Source organism: Protopterus annectens, chromosome 2.part0, assembly GCF_019279795.1.
Source record: "Protopterus annectens isolate FY-2018-M chromosome 2.part0, PAN1.0, whole genome shotgun sequence".
Taxonomy (NCBI): Eukaryota; Metazoa; Chordata; order Ceratodontiformes; family Protopteridae; genus Protopterus; species Protopterus annectens.
In genome coordinates, this window is record NC_056728.1 from 16248204 (window position 1) to 16260488 (window position 12285).

Below are 12285 nucleotides of genomic sequence, written 5' to 3' on the forward strand. Positions count from 1 at the left end.
TGGCTACGGGGGCAGGGAGTGCAAACTGACGCCCCATCGTCAGTTCCTGATTGCTTATCCACCAACGGAGGTCCCGCTTGCAGGTTTCCATGATTAAGATTCTGTGTGACAATGGTAACCGTTGGACCAACCACTGAGCAAAGAGGAGCCACTGGAGGATCCTCATGTGCATTCTCCCTAGGGGAAATGAAATAAGGGTAGCTGCCATCATGCCCAATACTTTCAAGACTTGTACCGTGGGGACTTTTTTGTTTTGAAGAAGAACAGAGACCTGATCCCTCAGGGCTGACACTCTTGCCTGAGGAAGTCTTATCCGTGCTACGGAAGTATCTAACTCCGCCACTATGAATAAGATATGCTGTGAAGGCGACAAGGAAGATTTTTTGGAGTTCACTGTTATTCCTAAGCTGGAACAGAGGTTGATTGCATAGTCTTTGGCTTGCACTAGGTGATGCTTGGTGGTGGTGGTAAGGAGCCAGTTGTCCAGATACGGAAACACTCGGAATCCCCGTCATCTCAGGTGAGACGCCACTACTGCCATGCACTTGGTGAACACCCTGGGGGCTGAGGTGAGGCCAAAGGGCAGAGCTCAAAACTGAAAATGACTGGCTCCCAGCCAGAAGCGCAGGTGATCTCTGGATGGCCTGGCCATTTTTATGTGGTAGTACGCATCCTTGAGATCTATAGAGCACATCCAATCATTCATTTGAAGAAACGGAAGAATCGATTGTAGCGTGACCATCCGGAATTTTTCCTTCTTCACAAAGGTGTTGAGTCTGCTGAGGTCCAGTATTGGCCTCCAGTCCCCTGTTTTCTTTGGAACTAAAAAGAACCTTGAGTAAGTTCTGGATCCTATTTGGTCCACGGGGACTGGCTGGATGACTCTTTTTTTCTAACAGCCTTTGTACTTCTATGGCTGCTTGATCCCGCAGAGTGGGTGGAACATCTGGGAATCTTTTTGGGGTGGGTGGTTTGTTTAGAAAGGGAATATCGTATCCTCTGGTTATTATGCTTTTTACCCAGGAATCTGATGTGAGATTTAGCCAGGCCTCCGGGTATAAAGCCACCTGACCCCCGATTGCCTCCAGAGCAGGACAGCTGGGCCTTCACTCAGGAGTGCTGGAAGGGCTTCCTAAGGATGGTATCCCTGTCGCCCTGGTTTTGCGGTTCCATTTCTTCCCACTCCTCTGCCTCTGGAGGGGGTATCGCTAGGTGCAAACTGGAAAGATCCCTGAGTCTTCCAGAACCACATCTTTCCACCTCATTGCCCTTTGGAGTACGGTCTAGAGGGGGCGGAAAAACGGACCCCTACGGCAGACAGGGTCTTTCCCTCTTGCTTGCACCTAGTGAGTGTCTCCTTCACTTTGGGCCCAAACAAGGAGGCACCATCAAAGGGGGCATTAGTAAAGGAAGACTTAAAGGCTTCCGCAAAAGAGCACAGGCGCATCCAGGATTGTCTCCGAGACATCCTCGGGGGAGGACTGTGGGGACCCCTCTGACTCATCCAGGTTGGTGTCCAATGTCAATGATTCCTGTGGGGAATCAATGTGCCTCCTCTTGCACAATCTCTTCCTCGGAATTTCATCAGAGGGGGCATCTGGTGAAGCTTCCGAGGAACAGGGTTCACCCTCTGGGGCTGGCTGAGGCATTGGGTCTCTACGCTTGGTGGGGATCGAGGGCGCAGAAGCAGAACACGGTCCCTTCGGGGAAGGAGAAGTGGACTCTGATGATGTGAGTGTCTGACCAGACAAGACCTTCCTCATGGCGTCGAAGGCACCGGAGCCCCGGGCCGAGGACTCCACCGGATCCAAAGAACACGATAGTCTCCCCTGTGCCGGAGCCACGGGCTCCGATCCAGAGGACGGAGCCGAGCTAATCTGCACCGAGGCCCTGCGGGGAAGAGTTGGCACCGAAAGTTCAGTTCGACTCTCCACCCCGAAACCAAGGAGAGACCGTCAGCTCCGAGACCCCTCGATGGGCTCCGAGGGTGTTGAGGTCAGTGGTGCCGACAGCACTAAGGAAGGCTTTGGCACCGGGGGATCAACAAATATCAGGTCCTCGACTTCCGGCTCCGAAGACTCAATGGGTCTCGAAAGAGGATCTATGGATGGAACAGGGAGGGCTTCAAGTTTCGAAACCAACTGGGACGAAATTGAGTTTGGACAGAGCCGTGTTCTCCATAAGCTTTTGTACCACTCAATCCACATCGGTGTCCAACATCGCCCTGGAGGAATGGGTTGAAGGGGACGAAGAGGTCACCGAGCGAAGGATCGAAGATGGAGGCACCTCTGACACCGGCTCCAAGACCTGGGCCTCGATTCAAGACAACCGTTCGATGCTCAGTTCCAAGGTCTGTGGAGCCGGTGACCAAATCTTAATCGAGGTGCTCGGAGCCGAAGACTTAGGCTCTGATACCTTCGAAGACTTCGACCCCTTCGAAGACTTCGATGCCTGGTCGGCCTTCTCTAAGGCCTCTTGAAAATTGGGCTTTAGAAGGCCCCTCTCAATAAGCTTACTGTGTCTCTCCATCATGACCCTTCCACTAAAGGAGTGACAGATGGAACAGTCCTCCTGAAGGTGGAGAGGGCCAAGACAGTAGACACAGGAGGTATGATTGTCAGTAATGGACATCTTCTGTCCACATTGACAGCACTTGAATCCTGACTTAGCTTTCTCAGACATAACTACAAGCTAACCCTAAATATAATAACACTACTGTAGAAAAAACACACAGCAAACCACACTAAACTATAAGTGTAAATATAACAGCAAACCACACTAAGAGTAAATATATATATATATGGATATAATTATTATTAGGATAGTAATAATTCCACCAGAGCCCTGACAGAAACAACCGGCCTATTGCCTAGCAGCAGCCGCTCCTACAACTATGACTACTAATATTAAAGAGGATATATCTAATTAACACACACAACTCTTTTAAACTAACTATTGATAAAAAAACTATTTTTAAAACGTGAAAAAATAAAGTTTTACTGGCCCAAGCTCTCTCGTCGACGTGACCTGTTGCAGTGGCAAACTAGATCTGGGGGATAAGCAGCAGGGGATCATGGGATAGGAACTGGACCTCGAGCTTCTCTTAGATGCAGAGCTTGCTTGAACCCGTGCATAAGAACAAACGGCGAGATCGAACAATTTCACATTTTATAGTCTCGTCCATAACAGATTCTATTTCTTCAAATCCCCCTTTACAGTGGACACCAGCAAAGCTAGAACTTTACCATCACTGTCCTCAGAGGCCATGGCTTACATGTGGTTTTCCTGCAGAGAAGAGATGTACTCCAAGTTTTCTGTGTTAAAAGATCTAAAGCATATCAAAAACAGTCAATGTCAAAGTTTACAAAGTTTACTTAGCTGCTGAAAGAAGCCATAAACATTTGAATCACTGTGGAGAACAATTCAGAAGAGAAGGATGTGGGATCACCTTATAAGGAAACGAAGTCCATTGAAGGCATCCCCCTGCCAGGTAACGGGGGGGGGGGGGGTAAGTAAACTGAGACTACACTGCCTTCTGAATCAACCACAATGCTTCATCATTAGAAGAACGCTTGTATTGAGCTTGACTGAGAGCTACCTTTAACATCATGTGTCACACTTTCTCAAGAGCAACAAAGATATCTTTCTTTTATTCCTATTCTGTGTTTTTGCACTCCCACTCAGAATACTGCTCTGGACATAATGGTTCAATATCACGTGAACCTAGTTGCAAGTGCACATGAATGTCTTACCTATGCACTCTGATGGCCTCAAAGCAAAATCGCACTAGCAGGCACTCCTTGGTACACTAACTGTTAAATGATCTCCCACACAACTGTAGCGGTTTTGACAGTTTGTAAAACTACTTCTCTCTTACCCTATAGTGTAAGAAGTAAGGCTGCCAACTGACATGACTCGTATGTTTTACACATTTAACTTTTCTTGGATTCCATTCCCACCCTCAGACTGCTATGATCTAGGATCCTAAAAGTACACATCTGAGGAAAGAGGCATTTCGGCATGGTGAGCCTCCTGGTTATCAAATAAAAAGGAAAGGGGAAAACTTGTGAACAGGATGTCTTGTTTCAAAACACAAACACTTAATCAAACATAACCACAAACTAAGAAAGACTGTTAAGTAAACATGCGCAAGACAGAAGGAACCTGATAAACTGGCCATGTTCATTAAGTGGTTCTGTTCCAACTGCCTCTATGCTAGTGTATGTACAACCTCTAATATGAACAATAACAACAACAAAGAGTTTTCTAGAAGACAACTGTTATAAGTATTGGACTCTTACTTTCCTATCTAGCAACAGTGCATATAATCTTTTTCTGAAGACAGGCAAGTGGCAAAACTACCAAGATGCTCTACTGAAGAAACAGAGTTGCCATGGGTAAATGCCTTTAACTCATTCACTCCAAGACAACTCTAGAAATTTGCACCTTTGAGGTGAAATATCAATACAACTGTGCTTGCCATTTTGTAAGCTTTAAGATGAAAACTTCTAATAATTTGTATGGTACAATGTTTTGGAATTAATATTGCAAATATGAACAAAAGTATTTGACTCCTTGAGACGTCAGTAGGAAGTAACTGCTGAAACACCTGGAGGCATGACTCAGCTGTAATGAGTTCAGAGCCAACATGTTGCGATAGATCACAGAGAATGTAAAGGAAGGATAAGTATGGTGGAGTACTTTGTATGTAATTTTTTACATTATGTTGCATAACTTCTATTTTGCAGAAGGACAAGTTACTTTGTGAAAGTTACCTTGGTCTCTCCTGGGCATCAATCTGAAAAGTGATATCATCCATCCACAACATGAGATCTCGAACCATCTTAAAGAAACGGAATTTCTCTACAGTGTCTATGAGGAGCTGTCGACGAGCATTGCTGGCATTCTGAAGTTCATTCCAGGCCTCCATAACTTCTCGTTCATGTCTCTGAATGTCCTCTGCTTTATCACCAGCATATGCTTTTTGCAGCCGAGAAGCATCATCTTGAATCTGCTTCACCTAGATTCACAAATGATTGATACAGTACAAGTTGTCAGTATGAAGAGAGCTTAAACTAGATGTGTGATAATAAATCAGACAACTTCTTACATATTCACTCATCAAGTTCTTAGAAGATTAACCTAAAAGAAAGCATCCTGCTGAAAAAGGTCACATGACATCCAGACCATTCAGCTGTAGAGCTCATGCTGCTGTTGACTCCTCCCTGTTATGACTCCATTGCCCTTTGTCTACCCCTTTCTTTTTGTCACTAACGAGTTCTCCTCCACCACCCAGTCCAATACAGCATTCCAGACACCCATATTTGCACACAAATACCACACTGAGTAATGTTTTAGAGATTCTCATTATTAATCCATTCATACCTCTCACACCTAATATATGCCCTCTCTTAATGGATAAAAAAAACATAGTTCATCTCTATACTTTATAAATATAAGTCATATCACTCCTGTACTTCCTTTCCTTAATGTATACATTCAGTGGTAGCAACCGTAGTCCATCACTTCTAGCACTTTCTGTTCCTGTTCTGATCTCTTCTATAAATCTAATTATCTGTTTCACTGAAATTTCTAGAGCAGTATGTGTCCCATTATGGTCTTAAAAATGTTTTGAACATTGGACAGAGGAACAATGTAAGATTATTAACTGTATCTGTAAATAATAAAGGAACACTTTTCAAGAGAGTTCATTTCCTAACCAGTATACCCTTTCCTGTTCTGCTCTACATCCAGTGTGAATTGCTCAGCTCTTACAATAACAGAAGCCACACCACACTCGCAGACCCATATATTGGAAATACTTACAGTTGCAGTCCCAAGTTCGGTTTATCACTTACAATTGGAACTCTTCCTGCAATGAAAACAACTATTGAGATTTATTACTGTATAAACCTTTATTTCTATATTCTGTTGTTTTTGTATATGTAGCTACAATCTGCAGTTCAGCTGCAATGATGAAAGGGGAGGGTCTGGGCATGTCTCACTAAAGAAGTTCTTGTGAAAGGAATTAACACTGAAATCTCTCATATCAGTATCATCCTACTTAAAGAAAACTTTATTTTTAATAATGTGCTGGGGTTGCTGCAAGTTCAACCATATCTGATTTTTCTATTCATTTAAGGCCTGCATTCCACCACCCTCTTTTAAGGCGAGCTCCTTGATCCAACCATTTAATGCATTTATACAGGCTACTGACAAAATGCAGGAAGCATTCATTTTCTCTTTCTGCCTCAGATAGTCCCTGACTGAGTTCAGAGAGAATGGGTTACAAATCCTCAGCCTCTGAAATGCACAAGGTGTGGATCTCTGTGTGTCTCTGACAGTCAGGCTGTGGAGGTATGACTGGAAGGAAATTGCCTGAGGGAGGGTTATTATCCTATTCATGCTCATCTTTTCCTGCAAACGTCACCTATGTGTAGCTTGATGGCAAGGTGGAGTGTGTTCACTTCCACTCATGCACCTACTGACAAACCCATGTACCCAAAGTGTACACATATAGACTCAAATAAGTGAGCCATTGCAAAACCCTTTCTTACTCATCTAGTTTAAAGTTCTTGTGACATAATTTCAATGAAGCACACAAACATGCTGCAAAATGTCATATAAGGACACATTTTTTGGAAAATGTATGAACGATATTCACCATCCTTGTTGTGTGGCCTCTAGGGAGAGAGGCAAGAGTTTACTGTGCATTTCATAACAGAATTTAATGCAGTCAGGCATCCAATACGAGTCATTTTAGAAAATTAATAGCAAATGTTTACTACAAAGGATGCTAACAACTGTAGACCTTTCCAGAGAGATTAGATTCTGTCTACATAAAATCTAAGATGTCTGTTAATATCCATACAGTACAAACATGCTTACCTCTGTTAAGTTTAATCAGGAAAAAATACAGCTAGGCTGATAGGCTGAAGTTTACCTCGGCAGCTGCCTTGGGCATTAATGTCGGGTACGTTTGTAATAACACACTATTCTTGTAAAAAATTAATGATTACAGGACTGACAGATAATGCCTGTAACTCAGAAACTCCTTAAGGTGAAGTAATGGCCACTAGAAAGACTGCTGTCCATTATACATACTAATTTTTTTCTAAAATAAGGTACATGTCCCATGAATGAACAGGATTGTGTCCACTGTGAATAATTCAAACCCAAGACATCAAAATTCTTTGGAGGCCACTACTAACATCATTGACCCTCACAAGATTGCAAAACAGAAAACCATTTCTATTTTTGGTGAGAGGCAAGCCCCCACACCTTCTTACTATATATCAAATACTTGCCCTTAACCGAGATACCCAAATGTAAGCACCAGTGCTGTCGATAACAAAAGGCTGACAACACAAATATCAAAAGGCCACTATTTGTAGGCTTCTGAGCCCCCAAGCCCTTCTGTGTTTGAGGGAAGCCTTCTAGCTTGTTTATTTCTTATAACTAGCCAGTTTTCTAGTTTCAGCACTCAAATCTGTTTCTTTGATCTCAGCACTTGTTCAGAAAAAAAAAAAAAAAAAAATTCATCTGCTTTTACTGTACTTGTGTTTTTACCTACTTCTTTTTACTTTTGCATCATCTTAAAATACTCAATTGTATTTATTACTGCTTGGTGTAACTCATTCTAAGCCTTTTGGTTTAAACACTTGGGCTTCGGACCAGTTAGTTGTTTTGCACTGAGAGGGTTTGTGGTCTGCACTGTTGTGGCAGAACAGGTAGCTTACATCCTTCTAGGTTGAGAACTGCTGATTGAGGGCTCAGTGTCTGTTATTCTAAAAGTGTATTAATTCTGGTTTAAGCACTTGGGCTTTCAAGCCAGTTATTTTACATTAAGAGGGTTCGTGGTCTGCACTCTTGTGGGAGGAGAGGCTGGACTCTGCCCTTCTGAGCTGGGAATTTCTGGTTAAAGGCTTATAGTGCATGCATATCTGAACTGTTCCTTACTGAAGTTGGTGCGCCTTGTTTGCTGTGGCATAGACTGGATTCGGGCCTGCTGGATCTAGCTTTGTTTGTGTAACTTGAGCACTAATCCAGACATTCTCTAAAGTATTCAATGGTATTTATTACTGCTTGGTTGTAACTTGATTAAAGTGTAGCTATCATTCAAGTCTTTTGGATTAAGCACTTGGGCTTCAGAACAGTTGTTTTACATTAGGAAGGTTTGTGGCAAGCACTGTGGTGGCAGGACATCCTTCTAAGTTGGGAACTGCTGATTGAGAGCCCAGTGTCCAAGTGTATTAGTTCTGGTTTAGGCACTTGGGCTTCAGGCCAGTTATTTTACATTAAGAAGGTTCGTGGTCTGCACTCTTGTGGGAGAAGAGGCTGGACTCTGCCCTTCTGAGCTGGGAATTTTCTGGTTGAAGGTTTATAGTGCCTGAATATTTGAACTGTATCTTACTGAAATTGGTTCACCTTGTTTGCTCTAGCATAGACTAGATCCAGGCCTACTGAATCTAGCTTTGTTTATATGCTTGTTGTTTGTTTGCTTGTTATTTCCCTGGAAGCTAATTCCACCTAATACAACTTCTCAGCTTCTGTGGATCACTAGTGATATCTGCATTGCTTACTGTACTTATTTCCTTGTTTCACTTGAAAGAAAGTTACTGTTTGTCGTTTTGCATTTAGTTACTTGTAACACATTGCACTCAAGTTACCTGGCACTTGCTCACTAAAGCAATTATATAAGTCAGCACTAAAAATTAAAAGCACTACACCCTCACTCCCCACTGGCCCTTGTTTTCAATTAAGGATTTCCCAATATTATTCTAGCATGTCCAAAGGTCAGTTGTCAATCTCCTCTCCGGTCCAGCTGGTGAATCTGGGAATCTTGAGGCAATGTTATAACTGCCTCATGTACGCAGACAACCCTCTCCTCCTCCCACATAACACAAATACTTAGAGATGCAGCTATTTAGCCAAACTGGAGGCTGAGCTCTCTCAACTCAGGACTGGCAAGACCAGACAGGAGGAGAAGGCAACTACACACACCACAAAACCAGCCTCACATAATGCTACCACTCCACTGAATCAAACACATAAACACACAAAGACATACTCGGAGGCTCTGAGTAAAAATTTACCTAAACAGCAGAGGCCTCCAAAGCAGACACCCAAACAACTGCTACCTCAAGACACCCCACAAGCAACACATAAACCACAAAAGCAGTGTGCAAAGCAGTCACAGCCCTTAAGGCCAAATACAACACCAAACATACTTGTCATAGGTGACTCCATAGTCAGACACACTGACGTACCAGGCTGAACAAGGAGAGGGTCACAGTAAGCTGCCTATCGGGCGCTAGAATCCGCCACATAACACAAGCACTCGGGTCACTCCATGGCAAGTACAAATATGACACAGTCATTGTCCATGCTGGTGTGAATGACCTGAGACGTACCTCCCTGGACTACATGAAAAGAGACATAGAGGAGCTCTCTGATTATGTAGCCCAGGCAGGTATGACCCTAACCCTGAGCAGTATCCTTCCTTCACCAAGAATGATGCCACAATATAGAGACAAGATGATCAGCTTTAACAATTGGCTTAATGTCTGGTGTCATTCAAAGGGGATCCAGTGTCTGTCTGCCTGGGATGACATGCTTGACAAGCCACGCTGCTTCACAAGGGATGGCTTGCACCTGTCACCCCTGGGATTCCGGATATTGGCTAAGGCTCTTGCCACCCCCATAGTGCCTTTTTTAGGCAAGGCTCAAATTCTAAACCTACCACCCTAGAAAACAAAAATGGGAAGAAACTGAGGGTAATGCTGCTCAATGCCAGAAGTCTAAATCTCAAAATGCACGCACTCGAGGCCCTTCTCAGTATGCAGAACATCGATGTCTGTGCTGTAACTGAAACCTGGTTCAAGGCTCCTGAGAGCACCCCGGCACTATTAGGTTTTACCTCATATCATGCGTTCCGCCCCCAAAACCCGGACCACACCACAAAAGGACCGGGTGTATCCATATTCATAAAGGATACTCACACCTCCAGGTTGGTGGCAACGCATAAGCTCGAAACCATCCAGGTGCAACTAACCATAGGCAAAACTGCTCTACAAATTGTAGCATGCTACAGGCCACCCTCTCAAACTCAGGAACCCCACACAGCCTTCCTGAAGACACTGGAGGGTATAAATGTATCTCCAAACACCATCATATTGGGTGACTTCAACTACCGAATATAGACTGGGAACATTACTCAAGCCCTAACTTTCTAGCCCAACGGTTCCTGGAGTTCATAAATTCAAATGCCATGGAACAGCTAGTCACTGTTCCCACGAGAGGAGAAAATATACTAGATCTCATTGTCACAAACATGGGGACAAAATGCTCCACACGAAGTATATCCCTCATTGGTGAGATCTGATCATAAACTAATCTCACTGGAAATCCACATCCCGCCCCCACCCCAAGCAAAAAAGACCATAGTGAAGAACTTCTCTAAAGCAAACTTCACACTACTCAAGACTGGTGTGGTATCCTTCAAGGCCCCTGAGCCAGAGGAAACCACAACCCAAGCTGGAAGCCCTTACAAATGCCTTCTATGAACACCTCCAGGACTGCATGGATCAGGCAATCCCAAATAAAACCAAGACTCTTTCCACAAAGGGCAAACGTCCAGTCTGGTGGACCCCAGCCATTAACAAACTTTACAATAAGAGGAGAAAGCTATTACATGATAGAACAAAATCCATAAAAGGGAAGTCACCCCTGATCATTATTAGTAAAAAATACGAGCACTCATAAAATCAACTAAGGCCAATTTTGAGAGAAAAATTGCCATGGATTCAAAGGACAATCATAAGGCCTTTTTCAGCTATGTTAGGAACCTGGGTGGAAACTCCCAGATATGCTCAGAATTAGTCCAAAATGATACAAAAATCACTGAACCCACAGACATTGCTAACATACTGGCAGACAGGTTCAGTGCAAACTTCACCCCCTTCTCCCCCCCTAAAGGAGAGATAACTATCCCAGCCGAGTGTAGCCTCCCGGACATCTCAAATGCGCAGATGAAAGCTGCTCTCTCTAAAGCTAAAAACACAGCATCAATGGGACCGGATGGTGTCCCCGGCTGTGTGCTACACGAGCTAAATGAGGAATTAAACCCGCACATAAGACAGCTGTTTAATCTCAGCCTTACCACAGGATACGTGCCCAAGGAGTGGCGTACGGCAACTGTGGTCCCACTCCACAAAGGCGGTGCCTCTACGGACCCTGGTAATTACCGCCCCATAAGCTTAACAAGTCTAGTCTGCAAAGCTATGGAGAGAATCATAATGGAGCTCATAAACAAAGATATAGGGACTTGCAGACATTGGACCCGACCCAGTTTGGCTTTGTCAAGGGAAGATCATGCCTTTTGAACTTGGTTGACTTCTTGAAACAGTCACCAAGGCCATTGATGAGGGAAAGGCAGTCCATACAGCCTACCTTGACCTTGCAAAGGCTTCGACACAATACCCCACTCGGGTATTGTAGAAAAACTTACCAGCTTAAATGTAAACCCATATGTCACAAGATGGGTTGCAAACTGGCTTAAGGACAGAACCCACAGGGTTAGAGTTGCTGGCGCTGTGTCAGACTCCAAGCCGGTCACAAGTGGTGTCCCACAGGGCTCGGTCCTTGGCCCCTATTGTTTGGCATCTACTTCTCAGAAGTACAGGCCAACATGGGAGGACTTTGGCTGACAAAGTTTGCAGGCGACTGCAAACTGGGCCATAGTGGAAAGTGCATCGGACACGGATATCCTTCAGAAGGGACTCACGGAAACAGATAGCTGGTGCCAGAGCCATGGCCTGAAGTTAAACGCCAAAAATGTATAGTCATACCCTTCGGGAAAAACAAGGTAACCCCAAGCTACCATATAGGTGGCAATCCACTAAGCACAGAAGAGGTTATCAGGGACCTGGGGACCCAGGTTGACAGTGGCCTTTCTTTTGACACTCACATTGCTAAAGTGGTTAGAAAGACCTTCTACATTGCCCACCTGATCATGAAGGGATTCACATCCAGATCTAGTGAGGTCATTGTTCCCCTGTACTCTTCACTTATCAGACCAATGATCGAGTACAATGCCCCATTCGGGATGTATCTCACCCGACATCTGCAGCAATTGGAGAGACCCCAAAAGTTCCTCATCAAAAGGATAAAGGGACTCCAAAATCTGTCATATGCTGCCAGATTGAAGAAACTCCAGCTCTATTCAGTCGCATACCGCCTGCTCAGAGGTGACATGTGCCTGACATACAAGGCCATGTCCAACCC

At 44.2% G+C, this 12285-nt stretch overlaps 1 protein-coding gene across 2 annotated transcripts in view; it reads right to left on the minus strand.

Moving 5' to 3' along the window:
- The window catches only part of LOC122792927 (spectrin beta chain, non-erythrocytic 1-like), a 1986067-nt gene that overhangs the window by 213799 nt on the left and 1759983 nt on the right, over positions 1-12285 (minus strand). For both annotated transcript variants that reach the window (XM_044060498.1, XM_044060499.1), the window contains one exon: positions 4776-5020. In XM_044060498.1, the coding sequence (XP_043916433.1) occupies positions 4776-5020 (245 nt within the window). The remainder of the gene's footprint in view (positions 1-4775; positions 5021-12285) is intronic.